Here is a 24055-nt window from a genome sequence, read left to right on the forward strand (position 1 = left end):
AGGCCAAATTTGACTCCTGGCACCAGGTACAGCACTCTATTCACTACACTACTAGCTACCGCTCTTGAATAAAGTCTTATAAAAACAAAAATATCCCTTAATCGCTATATCCAATCAGTTGCCAACTCATATTGATACTCCCTGTGTAATAGCTCTTTCATACATCTCCCCTCTATTTGCATAACCTCTACTCTAATTCAGGCCCTCCTCACTTCTCATCTGAAATATTAGCATTGCCCTCTATGATCTGGTCTCCAATCTCTCCCCTCTCCATTCCATCCTTCACCCAGCTGCCAAAGGAATGTTCCTAAAACAGATTAGAACATGTTACTCCCCTAGTGAAGAAGCTTTAGTGGCTCCCTAAATGCTTCTGTTTGGCATTTAAAGCTCTCCACAATTTAGCTCCAACCGAACTTCCAGTGTTATTTGTTATTGCTTCGCCCAAAATGCCCCTCCCCTCTCCAGTCAAACTGACCTGCTGACTTTTCCCCATACATTCCCCTATGGCCCAGGTACCTTTACATTGGTACCCACAGGGCATGCCTGACTGATACATGTTCTCTCTTCAACCCCCATTTTAAAATCTCTAGCTTCCTTCCAAACCCAGCTCAGGTAACACCTTCTATATGAGGCCTTCCTGAGTTCCCTGGATCACTCCCACCAGTAATTAGCATTTTCTCCTTGTAATTACTTATTATAATATCAATTTATTTTATATTGATTTCACTTGTGTATTTGTGTATTCTCCCTTGTAGAATTTAAGCTCCTTAAGGGTTGGGTCTGTTTCAATTTTTTGTTTATCTCCAGGGCCTTGCACATAGCAAAAGCTCAATAAATGTTAGATTAAGTTGACTTTATTTTAGTTTATTAGAAAATATGCTTTATGTTAAATTAGTACTTTTTTTCAATATTGGTTTTAATCATAGAAATATATACCTAGATCTGGAATATGTTTCAAAGATAATGTTGCCACAATACAATAATACATGATAGTAAAAACTGATGACGATTATTTTCCAATAATAGTTTTTAAAAGTTCCACAACAAATACTTATCAAGAGTCCAAACATTCATAGTTTTGTACTAAGCACTTTGATTCCAGCCTCAGAAACTTAAGTTGCTTAACTTTTCTCAGCCTCAGTTTCTTCATGTGTGAAATGAGATAACAATAGCACCAGCCTCCCAGAGTTGCCATTAAGATCAAGTGAGATATGTAAAATGTTTTGTGAACCTTAAAGTACTATATAAAGATTAACTAATATTATTAGGTACTCTGGATACAAAGAAGAAAAACAACGCAGGCCCTCCCCTAACGGGACTACTAAAATGTGACTACTCAGCTTTCTACTTTGTCCTTAATGAGTGGTTTTATTCTATTCGGCAAAACTGCTGAGTTCAGCAATTGTGTTTTTCTTTCCTCTCACTGTGTACTTTTAAAATCTCTTTCCAGATAAGAAACATAACAAAACTAACTCAACTCACTAAGACCAAAGCTTTGCAGCTAACTGAGAAGCTAGAGAATATGAAAGACCAAATAGAGCTGGAAGAACAGAAGACAAAAGCCCTCCTCCACAACGTGAAGGACTTTCTGCTAGGTAAATGATCTGTGAAAATGGTAGGCCTGCTGCTGGTGGTTTCTCTTCTCGGGTTCATTTTTATTACCCAACTGCTTTTGCTTCATAAGAAAGCAAATTTATATTGGTTGGAAACTACATATGTAGTTCAAGGACAGGAAACGGCCCATCATGTATTGTCTTGAAATAATAAACTGTTGCTTACCCAAAGGACCTTACAGCTCATCTGGTCCCACCCCTTCATTTGACAGATGAAGAAACCAAGGGCCATGGAGGTTAAATTGCTTGTTCAAGGTCATACAGCTTTCCATGGAGAATATCTCAAAAAGTTAATGCTATGATCTTATTTATGGTTCTTTGAGTAAGCATCATTCACTAATAAATCTTGGAATGTAACATACAACCCACACAAATGAACTCAGTGTTTTAAGCTTACTTAGTTTAAAAAATATCTTATGTTTTAAAAGAGGAAAGTCCCTTGGGTTCAGTCTATGAGATCTAATATTTGGGTTTCAGCAATTTACTCTGGGACTGGAAGGTGATGCAATAAAACTTTGCATAATAACAGAAGGGAGATTAATCTGATTTCACTTTGATCAGTATCAAAACACATAAATACTAGGCTGGTAAAATATAAGCTCTTCAAAAAGAATGTAAGCTCTTTGAGGGCAGAGACCATTTCTTTGTATCCACAATGTCTGGCACATTGCCTCGCACAAAGTAGGTACTCAATAAATGCTTGTTATATTGAACTGAATGGTAGCTGCTACAGAAATAGATGGGCAACTTTTTAACTTTATAGCAACCCACCCCGTTTTCTTAGTTCCTCGACAAGGTTTTATGAGATAAGTGATGAAGGGGACCCATTTATCTCACTATCCACGGTGCCTTATTTGGGGAGACCTACCACAGAAAGAAAAAAATATATCTCAGCACTTCAAGGATTTGTGATTTCATAAGTTAGGGTATTCCCTCCACCAATACAAATCACAACTTTTCTGTGACTTAGTAGATGGTCCTGGAGAGTTTCTGCATTGAAAAAAAAAATCAATCAGCATATAGACAAGGTAGTGATGATCCTCTATATTGGATAAAATAGAGTTGCTTACAAAACTCTGTGAGGATGACCATGCAGCAGAAGGCAGGCTAAAACTAAAAGCCACAGAAGCCCAGAAACTTTTAGCAAAGTCTAAAGAAGCTGAGTAAGTATTTTGTTTCATAATGTTGCTCTTAGGGAATCATAGAACTGGCAGCAGAGTTCAGAGGCCTTCAAGTTCAACCTAAATCTTGAAAGTAAATGCCCTTCACAACATCCCTGACATTGTCTCTTTGTTGATCTCCAGTGACAGGAAATTCACTACCTATATCCTTTATCATTGAACTTAAACTCAAAGCTTTACAACATAGAAAGTCAGAGCGGTTGAATATTAGCAGGGGTGGAATCAGAGCCACCATTCTTAGTGTTCTGTTCCCTGTCTAGTTTATTGGATCACATGTTCCAATTTGTGATTGGATCACAATATGATCACAGTCAAGTAGCATCTATTTTCCTTGTTGGTTACTCAATTGATAAATAGTCCAACTTTGCACGTTATTTAACCCAAGAGTTTTAGAGCCCTTTGACAATTTTAATTTTTAGGAGCCTAGATTTAAAGCTGGAAGCGACCTCAAAGGCCATCTAGTCTAACTCCTTCATTTTACAAATGAGGAAGGCCAGAGAATTTAGGTGGCTTGCACAAGGTCACCCAATTCCTCTGACTCCAGAGTCAAGGCTCTTTCCAATGTACGAATGCTAGTCCATATATAGGGGAAATAGCGAAGTTCATTTGTAGAGGCTTCCCTACTAATCATACCTCAGAAGTTATTGCCAACTAGCACATTCGTTTGGTAGTAACTTTTCCTGTTTAGCCTTTCTTTTCACCACTTAGTAGTATTTTTTTATTCACCATTTAGTAGTCTCTTGTTTTGTTTTGGAGATGGGGAAGGGAAGACTTTGAAACTGCAAACTTGGTAAAGATTCTTTCTGTCCAGCTCAGCTGTTTCTCTAGCAAATAGCTTTCTTCCCTAAGAATTCTTCCCTGAGCTCTTTTATCAGTGACACAACTATGATATAACCATGTTATCGTTAATATTCATTTTCACATTTTACTTACACTTCTTTTTGAATGTGTTATGCGGTTTTCAAAAGCCCTAAAAGACACACAAATTACGTCTGTACACACGCACACACATTTTGTTTACACACATTTCTTTGTGTCTTGTTTCCCCATTAGATGTTTCTTTGCATCCCTAGAGTTGAGCACAGGGCCTGGCAAATAGTAGGTACCTGATCAATGCTTGTTGACTTGACTTCAACATGTTTAAGACACTCTGTGTTTGGTAAAGAGCCACCATTAACGATGTTTTACATTCTTATTTAAGATGAGAACGTTCCACCAGAAGACATAGAAAAGGTCGCAAATCATGTCCTGGACCTCCACCTCCCAATAACTTCACAAAATCTAACTAAGGAGCTTGATAAAATAGAGCTGCTTACAAAACTCTGTGAGGATGACCATGCAGCAGAGGGCAGGCTAAAACTAAAAGCCACAGAAGCCCAGAAACTTTTAGCAAAGTCTAAAGAAGCTGAGTAAGTATTTTGTTTCACAATGTTGCTCTTAGGGAATCACAGAACTGGCAGCAGAGTTCAGAGGCCTTCAAGTTCAACCTAAATCTTGAAAGTAAATCCCCTTCACAACATCCCCGACATTGTCTCTTTGAAGATCTCCAGTGACAGGAAATTCACTACCTAACAAGGAACTTCGAGTCACTGCTAATTTGGAGGGAGTTTTTCTCTGCAACAAACTTAAATCTGCATCTTTGTGATTTCCACCTATTGCATCCATTTCTGTCCTTTGTAGGTAAGCAAAACAAGGCAAAACCATCTTCCATATGATAGACCTCCAAATATTTGAAAATAAATATCATGCTACCCTTTAGACTTCTCTTTTCCAACCTACATATCCCCAGTTTCTCCAACTGACCCTTAAATGGCATGGTTTTTAGCATCCTTCCCCCACCCCCAACATCTAATAAGCAGTTGAAAAAGTGTTGGCCAAAGGGCATCGTGAAATCTAAATGAAATTAGAAGTACAGCATCCAGAGCTGCATAACAAGTGCCAAATTCTTGAACAAGGTGACTCAGTGTGCCAGGCGATAATAAGAAGACAGAGAGCAGGGAAGCTTGTTTCCTGTTTTCATTAGTGGCTAGGTTCCTTTCTAATGGCCTATTACCTCCTTATACATCAGACTATGAACAATTTAACCAGCTCTGGATTTCCTTTGTCCTTGCTGACTTAGCCAAGCAAAAAGGAACCTCCATCCTGTTGTTTTTATGAGCTTGGGAAGCTGTGGTTCATTCACTACACAAGCTCCATCAGGTGATATGGATGGTCACATTGTCAATGACAAGATTAAAAGCAAACATTTATTGAGCATCTATTCTATAAATAAACCTTTATTACAATTTTGTTGGGACTCAATTGAAGATATAACCCCTTTATGTCATATTGGTTTATATTAACATAAAAAATTAGTGTAATTAGAGATGAAATGAGCAATGAAAAATAGCCCAGAAGGGGTTTAGGGAAATTGAACAAAAAGGGCACAGGAAGGACAAAACTTCATGTAGTTCAATATGTTGCACCAAGTAGGTACCGGATAAACTCTTGTTGAGTGAGTGTCTATTTAACTGGTGAAAGAAAATTATTGGAATTTACGCAGGGGGAAATGATAGAGTTCAGGGGCGAGAGAGAGGAAATTAATTCTGGAAAGAGATCCAGCAACATGGTTAAATAAGGAAATTGTGGCATGGGGCTGTCTAGGAAGCCCAAATTGAATTCTATCTTCACCTAATTTCCCTATTGTTGTTGTTCAATCATCTCAGTCATTTCTGACTCTTCGTGTCACCATCTGGAGTTTTCTTGACAGAGATACTGGAGTAGTTTGCCATTTCCTTCTTGAGCTCATTTTACCAATGAGGAAAATGAGACAAAGAGGGTTAAGTGACTTGCCCCGGGTCATATAGCTATTAAGTGTCTGAGGCCAGTTTTGAACTCAAGAAGATAAGTCTTCCTGGCTCCAGGCCAGGTGCTCTAGCCACTGCACCACCTAGCTGACCTTCTAATTTTCCTAAAATTTCCTTCAAAGAGCAGCTCAAGCACTACCTTTGACCTAAAACTTTCCCTGATCCCCAGATGCTAGTGCCCTCCCTCCCAGAATTACCTTATGCCATTTGTATATTATGTATGGTGAGGTGCAGCCTGTGTAAGATTTGTATACGCAGCTGAGTTGTCGAACTGTGGCTCAAAAAAGGTGAGCCTGCATGATAGCTGGAAAGCAGGAGCAGGTAAACCTCTCAAGCACCACTAATCTGAGCACTTTTTTATCTAGTCTCCAGTGTGATTCTAGACTAAAATTATGCCTATCTACACACACACACACACACACACACACACACACACACACACACACACACATTAAATATTGCTGGTCTATGGGTACAAAAGGTTCAAAACTAACAAACAAAAATCATCCTCCCTGATCTCTCTTAAGGGGAATGGTCGCCCCAAGCTTATACCTACCAGCTTGGCCCCTTGCCACTAATGCTCATTACACAAAAGATCATCACATATAGTGAATAGTGAGTAAACCTATTTATCCAAGCAAATAGAAATTGGAGAATTTATAGAGATTATAATAGAAAATGCACTTTGGATAAGAGGGAGATGGGATCTCACATCAACCAAGATCTCATCCCAGAAAAAATTCTCCCAAGTCTGTAGGAAGGCTGGTTAGAAACCAGGAATGTATCTAGGAACCAGCTTCCCCTACTCATCTGCAGCTTCCAAAGTCTATCTCTCTTGCTGTCTCCACATGTCTGGGGTCAGTCCCCAAGTTAGTCTGATATCACACACGAACCCTCTAGAAGAAGAAATGTGTCTCCTCCCCAAAGCTCTCATATTAATGCTTGACCTTATTCAGATGCATCATCGAATCAGCATTTTTTCCATCAATTAAGATGTTCCAGGTTTGGCTGGAAGCCAAATACACACACACACACACACACACACACACACACACACACACACACACACACACACACACACACATATATCACATCCCTCATTAGAATGAAAATGTCATAGGGCCAGAACTGTTTCACTCCTGTATCCTCTGTATTTAGCACAGTCCCTGGCACTTAATAAATGCTTATTCACTGACTGAATGACAGGAAACTATGCTTGATTTCTGCATACATATATACACATACACACCACCACCAGCAGCTGCTGTTGCCTGCCCCCAATTCTCAGAATTACCTTGTGGATATTGGATATTTATTTATAGACATATTTGTTGTTTCCCCAGTAGAATATAAACGGGAACTGTTTAATTTTTATCTTTGAATCCCTAGCACCTGACAGAGCTTCCGGCATATAGCAAGTTGTTACTAAACACTTTTTGACTCTATGATTGATTGAAGGGGCTGAGGCTGAAGTTTACCTGATTTTGTCCTGGGTACAGAAATCTCTAGATATGCTAACAAAAAAGTTGTTCTAATTTTCTGCTACAGTTTTATTATATTTCTCCTTCCTATAACTCTGAATGCTCAGTTCTAAGTATCTCATAAATGTTGATGTGAGATGAAATCACCGAGAGAGACAGACTGACAGCCAGACAGACTGGTATTACTTGAAATGCTTTTCATTTTAACCTCTGACTGGGCTGCTGAGAGGGTAGAATTTCAGTCAGGCTCAAATAAACCTGAATAAACAGAGCTTTAAAATATTTAGCCTTAAAAAACACACTTTCTCTCTGTGAAACCTCTTGACTCTTCCACCCCCAACCCCCATTCCAGTAAAGATTTGTTAACATTGCTGTTTAAAGCTTTAGAAATTAGGGAACTTAGTGCAGCTAGGTGGCACAGTGGATAGAGCACCAGCCTGGAAGTCAGGAGAGAATGAGTTCAAATCTGGCCTCAGACACATAGCATGACCCTGGGCAAGTCACTTAACCCCAATTGCCTCATTTTCCTCTTCTGTAAAATGAATTGTAGAAGGAAATGGCAAACCACTCCAGTATCTTTGCCAAGAAATCCCCAAATGGGATCACAAAGAATTTGAAATGACTGAACAACATATGCATATTTGGTGAGCCTGTTTCTGGGCATATGTAATGGAAGTCCCTGCTCTCCACTTCAGAGCAGGTGTAGATGTTTTATGACTGTTTCCTGCTGCTAGCCCACAGCAATTCATCCTTCACACACACACACACACACACACACACAGAGAGAGAGAGAGAGAGAGAGAGAGAGAGAGAGAGAGAGAGAGAGAGAGAGAGAGAGAGCGCAAGAGTGAGCCAGGGAGGAAAGATCAGTTTGTCTAATTAGTGTCTTTTGCATACATACCTTGTTCCAACTCAGCTGCCAATCAAAAGACTCCTATCACCACATAGTAAGAGAACAGGAAGCAGTTCTATACACCTTGGTTCAACATCCCCTGTGGGAGACTGAATCAGAAAGTACACAGTGCCCATTTTTCTAATTTGGAGCAAGGAGTAGGGAACTGAACTTAGGACTCTGTCAACATTGGGAACTCACAGTGAAGAAACTCCCTCTGCCAGTGAAGATTAGTAACAGTTCTGCAGCTTAGGGTATTAGAGAATCACCTTGGGGGGGAAAGGGGGAAGGGAGCCACCACAAAGTTAAGTGACTTGCCCAGGGTCACAAGGCCAGTCTGGGTCACAGGAAGCACTTGAATCCATCTTCCTAATTATGAGGCCAGCTCTCTATCCGCTGCTTCTATTAAAAAAAAAAAAAAGAAATATAAAATAAACGAAAGGCTATTTTGGAGGTGTAGGCAGGCACTAGAACCTGGGGTATGTATGGAGTGGAGATAGGGGAGAGATTTCCATTTCATGGATGAGGGAAATGAGGCAATTACATATGCCTTTCCAATTTCTTGACATATAACAAATGAAATAAAAATGAGACACGTGTCCCTAATTTCGATTCACATGTATATTTACGTATGTACACACTTTGTTTTGGCTTGGGTCTGTTATTTCTTTGATATAGGGAGCTCTCCATGAGGAAACACCCTCCACCAGTGCAGAACAGAACCTGTTCTGCAAGTTGTAGTCTTAAAGTGATGTGGGGCCTGAGAAATTAAAGAAGTTATCTAGGGTCACAAGCCAGTACATGTTAGAATCAGGATCTGAACCCAGAGGAAGCAAGGTGGTTGGGTGGACAGAGTTCTAGGTCCAGAGTCAGGATGGCCTGAGTTCAAATCTAGCCTCAGACATTTACTAGCTGTGTGATCCTGGGCAAGTCACTTAACTTCTGTCTCCTTCAGTTTCCTTAACTAAAAAATGGGGATAATGCTTGCACCTACCTCTTAGAGTTGTTGTGACAATCAAATGAAATACTACTTGTAATGTGCTTAGTACAGTGCCTGGCACACAGTAGATGCATAATAAATGTTGATGCCCTTCCCCTTCTCCTTCTCTCCTGACAATGGGGCCAATTCTCTATCCATAATACCATATTGCCTCTCATATTTATACTACACATATATTGTATATATACCACATGCTCTGATGTATATGTGTGTGCATGTATCTCTAGGTTTTGTCATATATATGCAGCTTTCAAAACACACACACTTTTAGCATTTTCCTTTGCTTGAGAATAATCTAAATTTACCTTATACCCAATTCTATCATGTTTTTGATTAAATGGAATGGAATCAGAATGAATCAAAATATCGGCGTTTTAGATTCACTTAAATCTGATGTGTTATTCTCTTATTTTAGGGAAGCAGTAAACACCCTACTGAACCTGGAAGAAATGCTGGGAAACTTGCAACACGCTGAAGGTGTCCAAGGGCGAGCAAACTCTGCTGTTAAAAATCTGACTGATGAGATACAAAAAATTGAAATGACCATACTGAAGGTATTTTGCATCTAATCTGAAACTGTCCTGAATTTTCCTGTAGGGTGGTAATGTGAATAGAACGCAAAGACAATGCCTACTAGTTATTCTCTGGATAGATACACACACACACAGAGCATTTTAAAATACGAGTGATCATAGCTGTCCCACCTACTTCACAGAATTGATCTGCGAATAGGAAGAGATAATGATATGTTGAGTTTATGTAGACTTTTATACTTTACAAAGCACTTTCCCATATTCTGTCTCACTTGACAATCACAGTACTAGAAGGCAGGCCTAGCTCTCACTACAATTCTGTTTCACAAATAGGGAAGTTTAATTCCCAGTTGGTTAAAGTGATCACTGGTCAGGCTAGTACCTCATCACCACTTGGCTGATACACAGGTGGTGAATCCTTCGGTCCTGGCAACCCTTGAAACTCTAGAAAAATTAAAAACGTCTCTTGTTCCTCTGTGGTCTTTTTCACTTCTGCAGTAAAAGTATCAGCATGGCAGGAAAAGGAAGAAAGACTGAGTGTTCAGGATCACAGTTTTAAACTATCCACACACATTAATTTAACAGTAATATAAATATGAGACCCTAGCCCAATGGCCAACAAGCACAGATGCTACTGAAGTTGTTGAATCCTATCCATCTTGCCAGTCAGTGAGGGACAGTGGGAAAAGAACACTGACTCTGGAGTCAGAGGGCCTAGGTTCAAATCCAACTCTATATTTATGGCCTGTCTAGCCTTGGGCGAGTCTCTTTGCCTCCTACACCTCAGTTTCCTCACCTGTAAAATAAAAGGGTTGGACTTAATGGATTCAGTGGTCTAGCTCTAGACTTGTGATTTTATGATCTCACTCTCACTAGCATTAAGGGAGATTTTCTTGTAGGAGGTAGACTTTTACTGAAATTTGAAGGAAGCCACAGAAACCAAGAGATGGAGATGGAGTGGGAGAGAATCTGAGGCATGGAAACGAGTGAAAGATGCCCAAAGGCAAGAGAAGGAGCATCTAGTTTGAGCAATAGAAAGGAGACCGGTGTCACTGGAACAAGCAGAGAAAGATGGCAGCTAACAGCACCACTTTATAGCATGTGCTCACGTGCAGAACCTTATAGGTTTGAGATGATGTGAAACACTTACCAAAGGTGCTTGCCAGTATCATGAAGGATGTCCAGCAGAATCAAATAAAAGAGAGATATTCTTTTAATATTGAATTAATCCAGATGTTCCCTTTTAAAAGATGACATTGGGTTAATTGCATCAAACCCACAACACTACAGTCTCCTAAATGAGAACCACAACCATTGAAAACAGTTTGGCTTAAGAATCCACTCAGGAAAAACCAGGTGAATAAAGGATGCTAATTGTCCACACTAGCATATGAAATTAGCAGCTAGGAGGTGAAGTGGATTGAGTGCTGAAACTAGAGTCAGGAAGATTTAAATCTGTTCAAATCTGGCCACAGATACTTACTAGCTATATGACCTTGGGCAAGTCATATAATCTCTTTCTATCTCCATTTCTTCATCTGTAAAATGGGAATAATAGCACCTGCTTCACAGGGTTGCTGTGAAGTTCAAATGAGATATAATTTGTAAAGCATTTTGAAAACCTTAAAACACCATATAAATGGTAGTTATTGTTTTATTATTATTAAATAGATATATATTGATACATATGTTTTGTGCAGACACCACAAATTGATAACGAACTATGTCTGGAATTGAATAGGAGGAAAATATCAGGTTAATCCATCAGTAGGCATGCATTAAGTGTCTAATACACATCAGACACCTTGCAAGGTGGTAGGGATAAGAAGATACAAATGAAACAGCCCCTACCCTAAAAGAGTTTTGATTCTGTCAGGAAAGACAACATGTACACATACAAGTATATCAGCAATGAACATGAGGCTGTATTTCATTTATGAAATTTCCCAGAACTTTTAATAATCTCAAACTTCTTTTTAAAAGAAAAAAAACAGTCTTTTTTCTTTTTTAAACACCGGTATTCTTCTAGTGATGCTGTATGGCTGTAAATCATAGAATGCCATACTTGGAAGAGTCAAAGTCTCAGGTTGCCCAAAGGGCCATGTAAAGACATAAAGGGGATGTAAACGGCTGTTATACATTACCAATGATGGCTTCTACATGAGAGGTAATGTAAAAATATCTCCCAAGATGGGTATCACTGGAAAAGGGGATGGGTCAGTCATATAGCAAAAACAAAGAATAACTAATGGAAATTCTGGGCATTGCAATTATAATCAGGTAATGTTAAAAGATCTAGAGGAAGGCTTCCAGCACATTATGTTGGTCCTCTACAGAGGATTTGTGGGAAAACAGGAACAAGAATTATACAGAATCAAAAAGGTTTCTTGGATTATGATCTATACCAGTGGATGGAGCACCTGTAATGCTGAGGTCAGAGAGCCAATGAAATACACAGTATTGCCAGTTGACCAAAGATATATGTGTTGTTAGAAAAGTCAATAGTCAATAAGTTGTAGTGGATAAACATTTATTAAGCACCTACTATGTGCCTTGCACTTTGCTAAGCACTAGAGAGACAAATACAAAAAAGAAAGACAATCCCTCCCCTCAATGAGTTTATAATCTAACGGAGGAAGACAATACATATGAAAAAGCTGGAAAATGGTCAAGGGAGAGGTACCTCACAAAAGGACATGGTGCAAAAGCCAAAGAAGTCCAAAAATAAGTGCAACTGGGTGGAAAATGAGGAGATGCCTGAGGGGAAAGTATCTATTTTATATATTTCACCCATTTTTTTCCCCCAAGTTTCCACCTTGGAGTATTTTGACCTTATCAGATTAATCCTGGGTTATTGCTCTGACCCTCATCCTAATTTCATTAAGATGGTAAAGGGCCTTGAGATTATGCTATGTGAGGACTGGTTAAAGACAGTGAGGATGTTTAGCCTAGAGAAGATAAGACTTACTGGGAACCTACTAGCTATCTTCAATCATGTGAATGCCAGTGATGCAAAGACTTCTTCAGCATGACTCCAAGACACATAACTAGAAGCCATGGAAAGAAGTTGCTGAGAGGCAGATTAGATTCCTGAAGATCAGATCTAACCCAGAGTGGAATGAGCTGCCTTAGGAAGTAGTGGGTATTTCCTAATCCACCCTAACTAGAGATCCCATTTGTCGGGTACATTGTAGAGGGGCTTCTTCAGGTTCAAGTCAGACTAGAACACTCTAAGGCCCCTTCCAACTCTGAGATTCTGTGATACTAAGTGTTTTTCTTTATTGCATAGGTTGCCAAGGCCAAGGAACTCTTCATAAGGAGGCCAGGCTACTCCAGAAGAGCTCTGTGTGTATTAGACTGGTCCTTGGAAATCAGATACTGTTTGTACTCAGTCGACAAAAAATCAAATGCAAAGTGGGAAAAAAATGAAAATGTCATATTAATTCATTCTATATCATCTCTGGGGCAGCTAAGTGTAGCAGTGGATAGAGTGCTGGGCCAGGAGTCAAGAAGATTTATCTTCTTGAGTTCAAATCTGGCCTCAGACACACTCAGCTGTGTGACTCTGGGCAAGTCACTTAACCCTGTTTGCCTCAGCTTCTTCATCTGTAAAATGAGCTGGAGAAGGAAATGGCAAACCAATCCAGTATCTTTGCCAAGAAGACCCTAAATGGGGGTCACGGGACCTCAGCTCAAGTCCTAACTACTACTTACTAGGCGACCTTAAACAATTCACTCAACCTCTCTGGGCCTCAGTTTCCTCATTTGCAAAATGAGGGATTTGGACTAGATAACTAATAAAGTACGTTCCACTTTTAGATCTTTGACCCTATTGTCTCCACCTGGAGGAAGATCTTTCAGGGTACACTGTAGGGCTCTGCTCTTAATGATGTACCAAATTATTTTACATTAAAATGGTTTGCTCATACTTGAAAGATTTGGGAACCAGGGCAATAGGCTTGTTGCCTCAGATTCCATTTGTTTCACATGGCACAAATGGAGTTTTGCCTTTTTAATCTTTCCAAAAAAAATAGGCTGAAAACTTCACCAGTAAGACTAATGATGAATTGGAACACATATCAAGCCAACAGTCTACACTGGAAGATGAAATCTCTACCTTGCAAACCAAGATACAAAGGACTCGAGACGGTGCTATCAGTGCAAAAGCCCAGGCAGAATCAGTCCAGGATCAAGCTAACATCACTGAGAAGGTTAGTTTTAGTCCTTCAAGAGCTAACCAAGAGAAAAGGAGAAGTTTCCTATTAAATAACATCTTATTGAACATTGACAAGAGGCCTGGCATATAGTAAGTGCTTAATGAATGTTTATTACTGACTACTTGTTCTGCAACTTTAATCCCAAATTTTTCCCTGTTGTTTTATTAACCTATACTTTAGGACCATCAGTATCGTTGAATTTTAGGACCAATGTCTGCAGCCAAACAGTATGTGTCCATCTGACCCTCAGAGGGTGTGTGTGTGTGTGTGTGTGTGTGTGTGTGTGTGTGTGTGTGTACAGGGGAATTAAAAGAGAGAGTAGAAACAGTAGAAATGAGGAAAAAGGTTGGTACTCAGAAGCACTTTGTAGAAGGCAAGATCCTCCAGATACATCCCATCAGGGACCTTCCTTTTACCCCTGTCCTGAAAGGAAGGAAGGAAATAAGCATTTATTAAGTGCCTAATATGTGCCAGGTACCATTCTAAGTGCTTTACAAATATCTTACTTGACCCATGAATTTCATCCTTGACCTGGAACCACCAGTCCTCCTGATATTTTGGAACATGTCCTTTACATACACTCTCTATTTCAAAGCCTTTTTGAGCTTCCAAATTCAAATGAATGTCTTCATTTAGGTAACATTCCATTTTATACATTCATTTATGTTTCAAAATAAAATCCCAAAATCTCACCTTAGACGCTATTCTAATATAGTTACAGTGCCCAGCTTGTGGTAGGCACTCAATAAACGTTTATTGACTGGCTGACATGATGCAGAAACAAAGCAGCAGGGGAGACAATCACATGTCCAAGAGACACAGATCTAGACATGAAATCAGAGGCAGAGTTACTGTTTAATTAAGCAGATGTGGAAAATCAGCCATTAAAATGGGTTTTGGCAGTTTGAGTGACCCAGGAAAGCCATTCTTTACGGGAGCCAATTTCCTTAAAAGCTATTTTCTCATCTTTGGGTTGTTTCATTTTCTTCAGAGACAATCATCACCAGGTAACAAACACCTTTTAACCCACATTTTTTAACGTGAAATTCTGAGTTGTAGCTGCTAGCTTTTTTTTCTGACTTCAGGATAATTTCTGAGATTTTCTGTGAAAATAGAAAGGCTCAGAAATGAAGGATCTTCTCCCTCTTTCTTTGTTCAATCCATTCATTGAACGACTATTAATTGATACTTTCTGTGTGCATGGCACTGTACTAGAGCAGCTAGATGGTACGGTAGATAGAGTGCCGAGCCTGGAGTCACAAAGATTCATCTTCCTGAGTTCAACTCTGGCCTCAGACGCTTATTACCTGTATGACCTTGGGCAAGTTACTTAACCCTCTTTGTCTCAGTTTCCTCATCTGTAAAATGAACTGGAGAAGGAAATGGCAAACCACTCCAGTGTCTTTGCCAAGAAAACCCTGAAGAGCCAGACGTGACTGAAAAATGATTGAACAACAAAACAAAAGCCCTGTACTAGATCTTAGGATCTTGGGTCTGGAGCTGGAAGCTGCCTTAGAGGTCACTGAATCCAACTCCCTCATTTTACAGTTGAGGAAACTGAGGCTTAGGGAGATTAAGTCATCACACAAGTAGTATCAAAGGCAGGATTTGAATCCAGGTCTTCAGACTCCAGATCCAGTTTTCTTTTCTCTGGGTAGTTTTCTCATCTGTCAGGTGATTCTAATAATATGTGCCCTGCATACCTAACAGAGGTGCTATGAGAAGGTAATAAGATAATGTATATGAAAACACCTGCTATACAGTAAAACATCACAGAAATGAAAAATGTGGTCAATAAAATATTATCAATATCATTATTGATAGGAAATAGAAGTAAAAGATACAGCTGCTCCCAAAGAGCTCATATCTGAGTTGCAGAGGCAAAACATAGAGAATAGTAGCTCCCATTTATACAATGCTTTAGCATTTACATAGCACTTTGCTCACAACAAACCTGTGAGGCAGATAATATATGTATGACTGTGCTTGTTTTAGAGAGGAGGAAACCGAGGGTCAGAGAGGTAAAATAACTGTCCCATAGTCACACATTTAGTGGGTGCTACAGCAAGGATTCCAACTCCTTTTTCACCACCACACTGCCTCTCTCTATAGGGTGGCTTCACTTAGCCCTACTACCCCTTCGGTCTATCATCTTCTAGCAGTATAATGGAGAGAGAACCCACTGGCCGTAAGGAAGAAATCCGAGTTCCGGCCCTGATGCTAACCATGTATCTATTTCTCTGAACCTCACTTTCTTCATCTGTAAGACCTGCATTACTGGGGTCACAAAGAGTTGGACACAACTGAAATGATTGAACAACAACCACCTTCGTTACAGGGTTATTTCAGGGAAAGTATTTTGTAAATCATTAGATGTATAAGTAAGCCAATATTATTGTTTAGTATTATTATTATTATTCCCTTCCTTTCAGCCGAACTCCTCAGCCAAATGATCTATAGCCCCTGGTTCTAATTCTTCATCTACTATTCCCTCTTAGATCCTTTTGTTCTAAGTTTCATACCCCTTACCTTCCACTTCAGCTGCTACCTCAGAGGTAACCTATCTAGTCTTCTCTCAGTCTTTATTGTCTTCAAAAGCTTTGCCATGTTTATCACTACTGTAGCCCCTCTTTTCCTTTCCCCCCCACTTTTCAAAGTTCTTTTCACCCTTGACTTCCTTTACAATACATTCTACTGGTCCTCCTCCTCTGATTATTCCTGCTTCCTTCACTGGCTCCCTTTCTTTATTCTTTTTTTCAACAAAGGTTGCTCCCCAAAGTCTCCTACATCAGCTGACTTCCTCTTGACTCCCCTTCTAACCCCTCCTGTAGTCAGAATGATTGTTCAGGAGAGATTACTCATTCCCACCTCTGTCTAGGAGAATTTCCTGCTTTCTTTCCAAAAGACCAAATCCTAGACTTTTTCAAGTCTTAGCTTAAGTCACCCAAAGCCTTCTCTGACTACTCCACATTGATCTGTCCCTTCCCTGAGCTTCTACAGAGCTTGCTGTGCTATACATTTTAACAAATGATTCAATTAACTAAATACTAAGTACCAGACATGGTACTTAGACCAAGGGATACAAAAACCAGAAATGACTCAAGGAGCTAACATTTTACTGGGGCAGGGGAGGACTACAGGATGCTTGTCTTCACAAAGATAAGCATATACAAGATGATCTGAAAAGACTGAGAGCATCAGATAAAATTTAAGGGAGTAGAAAAGTAAGGGAAGAGAGAAGGAAGTGAATCCCAGGCCTGGGGAACAGGCTCTCCAAAGGCACAAAGATAAGAGATGGAATACAGATGGAATTCCAGGAACAGCATTAGGTCAGTTTGATTATAGGATCATAGTGTCATAGATTTAGAGTTGAAAGGAACCTTGGAGTCACAGAGTTGAACTCTCTTGATTTACAGAAACTAAAGCTAAGAGGGGGTAAATGGCCTGCCCAGAGTCTCTCAGCTAGTATCTGAGATGGGGTTCAAACCTACATCATCCTGACTCCAAATCCAGCACTATATCCACTATCCCATGCTGTGTCTCCTACTGTCCTACCTTTTATGTAGGAAATACCGGATTAGATTATAAACTCTAAGAAAACATCCATCCTTAATTCAAATAGGTAGCTGGGTGGCACAGTATATAGAGCACTGGACCTAGAGTCAGGCAGAACCAAGTTCAGATTTAGCTATATCACCCTGGGCAAATCATTTCGCCTAGGTCTGCCTCAGTTTCTTCATTTAGTAAAATGGGAGATAATAATAGCACCTATCTCCCAGAAATGTTATGAGGATCAAATGAAATAATATCTGTAACCTGCTTTGCAAACTATAAAGTAGGTGCTAGTTATTGGCTATAAAACATTCCCTATGCATTATCTTATTTTATTCTTACAATAATCTTGTGAGGTAGGTAATACAAGTAAATTCATTTTATAAATGAGGAAACTGAGGCATAGAGTAGTTAAGTGAATTGCCCAAGATAACTCAGCTAGTAAATACTAGGACATATGTCTTCTGACTCCAAATCCAGGGTTCTTTCCATGGTATCACAGATGACTCATGTAAGGGTAGTTCAAATAGCACATTAATTAGAGCGTTGTTTCCCTTGTGTCCACTTTCAAATCATAGCAAAAGGATGATCAGCTACCAGTAGGTGGTTAATAAATACTACATGATGATGACTGATGGTGGTCTTTACTCTGTTACAGGATTTCATTGACCTAAAAAGACAATTTACAGTTCTTCAAGATAAGGCAAACTCTAAAGGATCCATGAAGGGAACACTCAGTAAAGTAAAACAGCTAAAAGAAGAAGCAGAAAAATTGGCTGGGGAGACGGAGGAAAAAATGCAACGAATAAAAGGTAGCCATACTCCATTAATATATACTCATAAGTTAGTTCTTTCTTTGACAATGGACAAAGTATGAATAAAACCATAGTAACAAATCTCTATCATGCATGGAACATATTCCTGTGACTTTTTACACCATTGATTCATTCAAAAATCATTTATGGAATTCTTCTTATCTACAAGGCATCCTGCCAGACACTGATGGAGATAAATGATGAATAAGATACAACCTCTGCCCTTAAGGAGTTTACAACCTAGTAGGGGAGATAAGATACTTACACAAATAACTATACTACAAAGTAAAACAGGATACCAGCAGGAGAGATATAAACAGAGTGTTTTGAGAGTACAGTCTCTATGCCTTTGGACAGGCTGACCCTCATGCCTGGAATGCTTGTACTTGTACTTATTTCATATATATATATATATATATATATATATATATATATATATATATATATATATATATACACACACACACACACACACACATATATACACATATATGTACTGTATTATACTATATTTACAATGTATATTATATAATATACTTTACTTATGCTGCCTCCTCACCTCTATCACTTAGAAATCTCTAGTTTTCTTCAAGACTCAACTCAGGTACCACCTTCTCCATGAAGCCTTATCTGATCTGCCCCCTGCTGCTAATGGCCCTCCAATAAATTACTTCATATTTATTTTTATATTTTATATGTACATTTGTATTTGAGGAGAGTTGGTCCATGACTCCCTAGGTTGATCCCTATCCCAGATGATGAAATTACAGAAAAGATTGTAACAGAAAGATAAAGTGTTGATGTGGGTTTATTTTGTGTGTACATGTGTGTCAGGAACCTAAATGTTCTATTACCCCAAATAAAATGTTAAAGAGTTGTTCTTGATGGAATTAGAGGGATAGCTTGCCAAAGATTGCCCATGCTCCTGGTAGCTCTTAAAAAGCCAACCTTGATAGTCTTGAGAGACTACTGAGGTGGGAAACAGGTTTGTGAAGTGACCTGTCAGAGAGAGGGAGAGAGAGAGTGTTGGGGTAAGAAGCAGTTCCTCAAGGAGTACCCTTGGCAGTAGAGAAAAGAGCCAATCATGGACTCAAGGGGGAATTAGTCCTGGCAGTTGGGAATTCATCTGTGGAGAAGAATGAGCCCAGGGAACCCAGCTGATTAATCCACCCAGCAGACACACTGTACCAGACGTTAGCTTCATAAGAACACAAGGAGAAGAGAGAGACAACATATCCCTACCATGACAAAGGCATGAGTTGTCTTACCCACCAGTATTCTCTACGTGTATTACCAGTGTACTATAAGTTTGTGCTCACTCTTCTCACTGATGCTCTTTGTATTTGTGGGAGAATGTACCCCAAGTTTTTAGGGAGAATATTCTATATCTCTTGTTCTTAATATGGCAACTTTGAGCTAATTATGTCCAATCTGAGCTACTTGTAGCTGACCATTCAAATAAGCATTCTGGTAGGGCTTGTGGTTTATAGTTTTAGGACTCACAGATCACCTTGAACCTATGATAGTAGTCTCTACCTGGAGACTTATGGGTACCATGATGTTGGGGTGACAACCCAAAAAGGATACCATACCTTATTATGTGCATTGTTCCCTCTATAGAACATACGTTTCTAGAGAGTAGGTATTGTTTCATTTTGTCTTAGTATCCCGGTGCCTATCACAGTGCTTGGCATATAATAAGTGCTTAAAATTTATTTGTCTCCCTGCTCCCCCCAGTACATGATGTACACCATTGGTTTGTGAACCATAGTGTTGATATAATCAGAGTTGTACATTAGGAAACCGACAGCAGTATGTAGGATGGATTGGATAGGGGAGAGACTGGAGACAGAGAGGGCAGTTAGGAGGCTAATGAGATATTTGAAACAAGAAGTATTATGTTCCAGGACTTTGGTGATAGCGGTGGGAATAGAAAAAAATGAGACATTACAGAAACAGAATCAATAGGACTAGATAATATATTGGATGTGGGAGGTAAAAGAAAAAAAGAATCAAAAATGATTCCAAAGTGCCGGGCATTGGTAACTAGAGAGATGATCTCTAATAAAGATAGGGAGTCATTCACATAGAAGTAACAGTTGAAACTTCAGGTAATGGAGATTACCACGGGAAAGAAGGCTAGAGAACGTTGAAGAAGTAGAGAGAATAAGTGGGGAAAATCCAATATTTTGGGCAGGAATAAGAAGAAAAGCTAATGAAGGAGACAAATAAATGTTCAGAGAAGTAGGAGGAAAACCAAGGGAATGAAGCATCATGGAATGTTCAAGATAGGAACCAAGGAACAAGAAAGTATCAAGAGGTAGAGTGTGGCTAAATAATGGTCCAGGAGGATGAGGCCTGAGAAAGGGTCATTGACTGTGGCATTTAGGCAATGGTGACCCTCAAGAAAATGATTTCAATAGACTGCTTAGGACACAGGACAGATTGGAAGAAGTCACTCTTTCTAGAGTTTGGTTGGGTAAGAAAGGAGGCAATGGTTTGAAGAAGTACCCATGCAGAAGTCACACTCCTTCAAGTCACCATCTTTTGTGTGGAAACAAAAGTTTCATCCCAAGATGTCTACGAGGATTTTTACACTTGGGGAGCTCAGAGCAAAATCCTCATCTTGGGAACTTGGTTATCAAGAGATTAACATCAATCAGGCTTTCCTTGGGCATATCCTCTACACAAGCAACCAGAAAGCTGTCAGTGCTCAAGACAGGGGGAACAAGAAATGAATATACATTTAGTACTAGAAGGGACATTTTAGGCCATCAAGTCTAATTCCCTCATTTTGCAGATGAGGCTCAGAGAGTTTGAGTGATTTCCTCAGGGCCACACAGCAAGTAACCATCTAAGGTAGGATTCAAATCTATCCCCAATGCCATGTTGCTTCTCAAATAAATTGATTTAAATCTTTCTCCTAAAGATTCTAAAGCTATTCCACTTAAATTATTATGACTACAATATACCATCCCACTGCTTTTTGCTTTTTCTCCCAGTTGGAGCTCTGAAAAGGTGACTAATGGTACACTTACAAATAGGGTAGAGCAACTGTCCACTCGACCTCATCAATAAGAGAGGCTTAAATTGCACATGCCTGGCTCTACCTCTTCTTGTTAAAAAGAGATGCCTGTATAAGCCAAGTTGGTAAAAGACTAAAAGAAAGGTTGCATATACATTAAAATATTTCTAGCAGTACTTTTTGCTTTTGCAAAGAATAGGGAAATGGCCAAACAAATTGTGGTTAATGAATGTAATGGATCATTGCTCCATAAGAAATGATGAATATCAAGAACTTAGAGAAGCATGGGAAGACAGGTGAACTGATGCAGAGGAAAGCAAGCAGAACTAGGAAAAACACACACGACGAATACAACAGTGTAAGTAGAAAAGAACCAAAATAAAACAGAACCTGGAAACTATGTCATTATTTTGACTAAGCTTGACCCCAGAGAAAATATAAGAAAATACACCACTCTCTCTTTTTTTTTCTAAAAGTGGGAATGTAGAATATTACATATGTTGTCAGACTTGATGTATTATTTTGCTGAACTGCTTTCTCTTTTATATTCTTTGTTGCAAGGGATAGCTTATTGGATAGAGGGAAAGATACATTCATAAATGAAAGTGATATAAAAACAAGAGATATAAACATTTTAAATTTGGATAAAGAAAGAGATATCATTAAAACCCTAGGAAGGGAAACTTGGAAGTGCTGAATTTGAATGTGTAGAGCTAGAATGCACAGCAAGTACACAAATCAGAATCAATCAATAGATCTCAAAACTTAAGCCATACATCTCTCTTCTGTTGCAACCACTAAGCCTCTCAACCCAACCTCCACCCAAACACCAACAGTGTACTTTACCCCCTCCCACTATAATCATACTCTCCTCCTCTGATGAATCCCCCTCTCTTAAGTTTCCAGGGATTTCCAATAGAGAAGAAAGAATAACCAATAACAGCAAAGTACTCCACTCAGGCACTTCATTGTCTAATTTGGTCCTAGAAGCACGCATGTCCCCTCCCTATTACTTACACACACACACACACCCTGTCCAAAGAATTAAGAGAATGAAGATCCAAATGCATAGACAAAAATGAACACAAATCCACTGAGAAGAAAATAAATTAACTAAAGTAAAAATAACTAGAACCTTGAAAATTTTTGTCATGCTGTCCTAGCTACTCACTGCAATCCAGAGTCATCACCTGTTTTCATTTCCAACTTATTTCTAACAACAGAAAATATATTAGGCTGTAAATGATTAATGTCCCTGTAGAGATTTTATTATCTGAGGCCAAAAAACTTCAATGTCGATAAAACATTTGCTCCAATTTGCATGATATCCTTGAAAATTTTAATAAAAAAGATTAGATTAGATGGCAAAAACAATCGTGTCATTAAGAAGTATATAAATCCCCACCCTGGCAAAAATGTGAAAGCTGAGAGGAACCTTTTTTTTTTCAAATACATAGTTTCATTTCATTTTTTTTTCTTTCAGATTTAGCAAAGAAGATCCAGATCTTAAATCAAACCAAGCAAGAGAAAGTCAATCAACTAAAGCAACTAGAAAATCATGTCATAGCTATTAAAAATGAAATTGCTGAACAAGAAAATAAATATGCGACCTGCCACATCTAGGCTATTTTAGAGGATTAGAGTTGCCTCCTTATATTCTGGCTGCTGATTAAAGCCCCCTGCTTAGAATTATAGAGTCCTGGAAATTGGAATGGCTCTCAGAAGTCATTTGTCCAACTCCTCCCCAAAGCAAGAATTTCCATTTACAACCGCCACCAGAAATGGAGATCAGAAAAGCTATTGTGATGTCAGGTAAGCAGGGCTGGGGCTGTCTCTGTAACATCAGTCTGTCTGTAGTTTCCCCACCCTCTGTACTACTATTTCTTGGTATTGAAGTAGACAGAGGAATTAGAGCCAGGAAAATGTCACTTTTTCTGAAAATAGGAAAGGAAAAACAAAAGGTCTTCAAGCATCTTTTTCCTCTTCACATTTTTCTCTTCTGTTAGTTTAAAAGGGGGAGGTGGGGCAGAAATTAGGTATGCAAAACAATTCTCTTTAAATAAGCATAGATTCAGGCTTATGCTATTTCTGTCAAATGAACTTTAATTTTTATTGAATTACTATATTCTGGATGGAATCAATATTCCATATATAATTACCTAGAATGTAATAGATTTCCTGTTAATTTCTGTTTTGAGTTTATTGTTCACTTTTATCCTAACAAATGCAGGGTATCTAAATAAAATGTTTGTGACTTAAACAGGGTGACTTACTTTCATGATGCCTTTTATACACAATCATTTTATCAACTAAAGAATTCTTATGTGGTTCCCCTATACGCACACCCCTCCAGTTCCATGGGGTGATATGGAAGTTGATCTTATGCTTATCTACTAATCAGAATGTGTTTGCATGTAGCATTGCTATAAATCTTGGCAATGATAACATCTGTAGACTTGCAATCATGTTAATATTATTTATTATCGAAGATCGATTGTCTCATTTTAAACGAAGACTATGGTTAAACATTTATTATGGTTCCACTTACTAATGCAATTTAACTTAATTTGCTTACACTATTTGGAAAACATCATATTTCACTTGCATTATTTGGAAAGTTATCCTTTTGCTGAATTGTGTTTCATGGACCTGATCCCATATTCTCAAATGAAGAACATTATGTACAGACATAAGCATATGAAAGACAGGGAACAGCTGGATTCCATCTCTACTGGGGGTGGAGTTAGAGGATATCCATTTAAAATGCGACATGGTTAGATACAAAGAAGAAATTCCTTACAGTGAATGTAGCTTAAGGAAACAGAGAACCAACTTCCCTTGAGATCCTGAATAAAATGAAAATATGTAAGTTTCCTAGGGAAACTTCTCTGAGAGTCTAT

The 24055-nt window shown here is 38.9% G+C and overlaps 1 protein-coding gene across 1 annotated transcript in view; it reads left to right on the forward strand.

The window, feature by feature from the left end:
* The window catches only part of LAMB4 (laminin subunit beta 4), a 144281-nt gene extending 120893 nt beyond the window's left edge, over positions 1–23388 (forward strand). Inside the window, 6 exon segments of the mRNA XM_078154356.1 lie at positions 1451–1595; positions 3996–4203; positions 9429–9567; positions 13581–13757; positions 17974–18127; positions 22639–23388. Coding sequence (XP_078010482.1) covers positions 1451–1595; positions 3996–4203; positions 9429–9567; positions 13581–13757; positions 17974–18127; positions 22639–22778 — 963 coding nt within the window. The 3' untranslated portion in view covers positions 22779–23388.
* Positions 23389–24055: the final 667 nt, after the last annotated feature.

Source organism: Phascolarctos cinereus, unplaced genomic scaffold (genome assembly GCF_003287225.1).
Source record: "Phascolarctos cinereus isolate Bilbo 61053 unplaced genomic scaffold, phaCin_HiC Scaffold_1;HRSCAF=81, whole genome shotgun sequence".
In the NCBI taxonomy this organism is placed as follows: Eukaryota; Metazoa; Chordata; class Mammalia; order Diprotodontia; family Phascolarctidae; genus Phascolarctos; species Phascolarctos cinereus.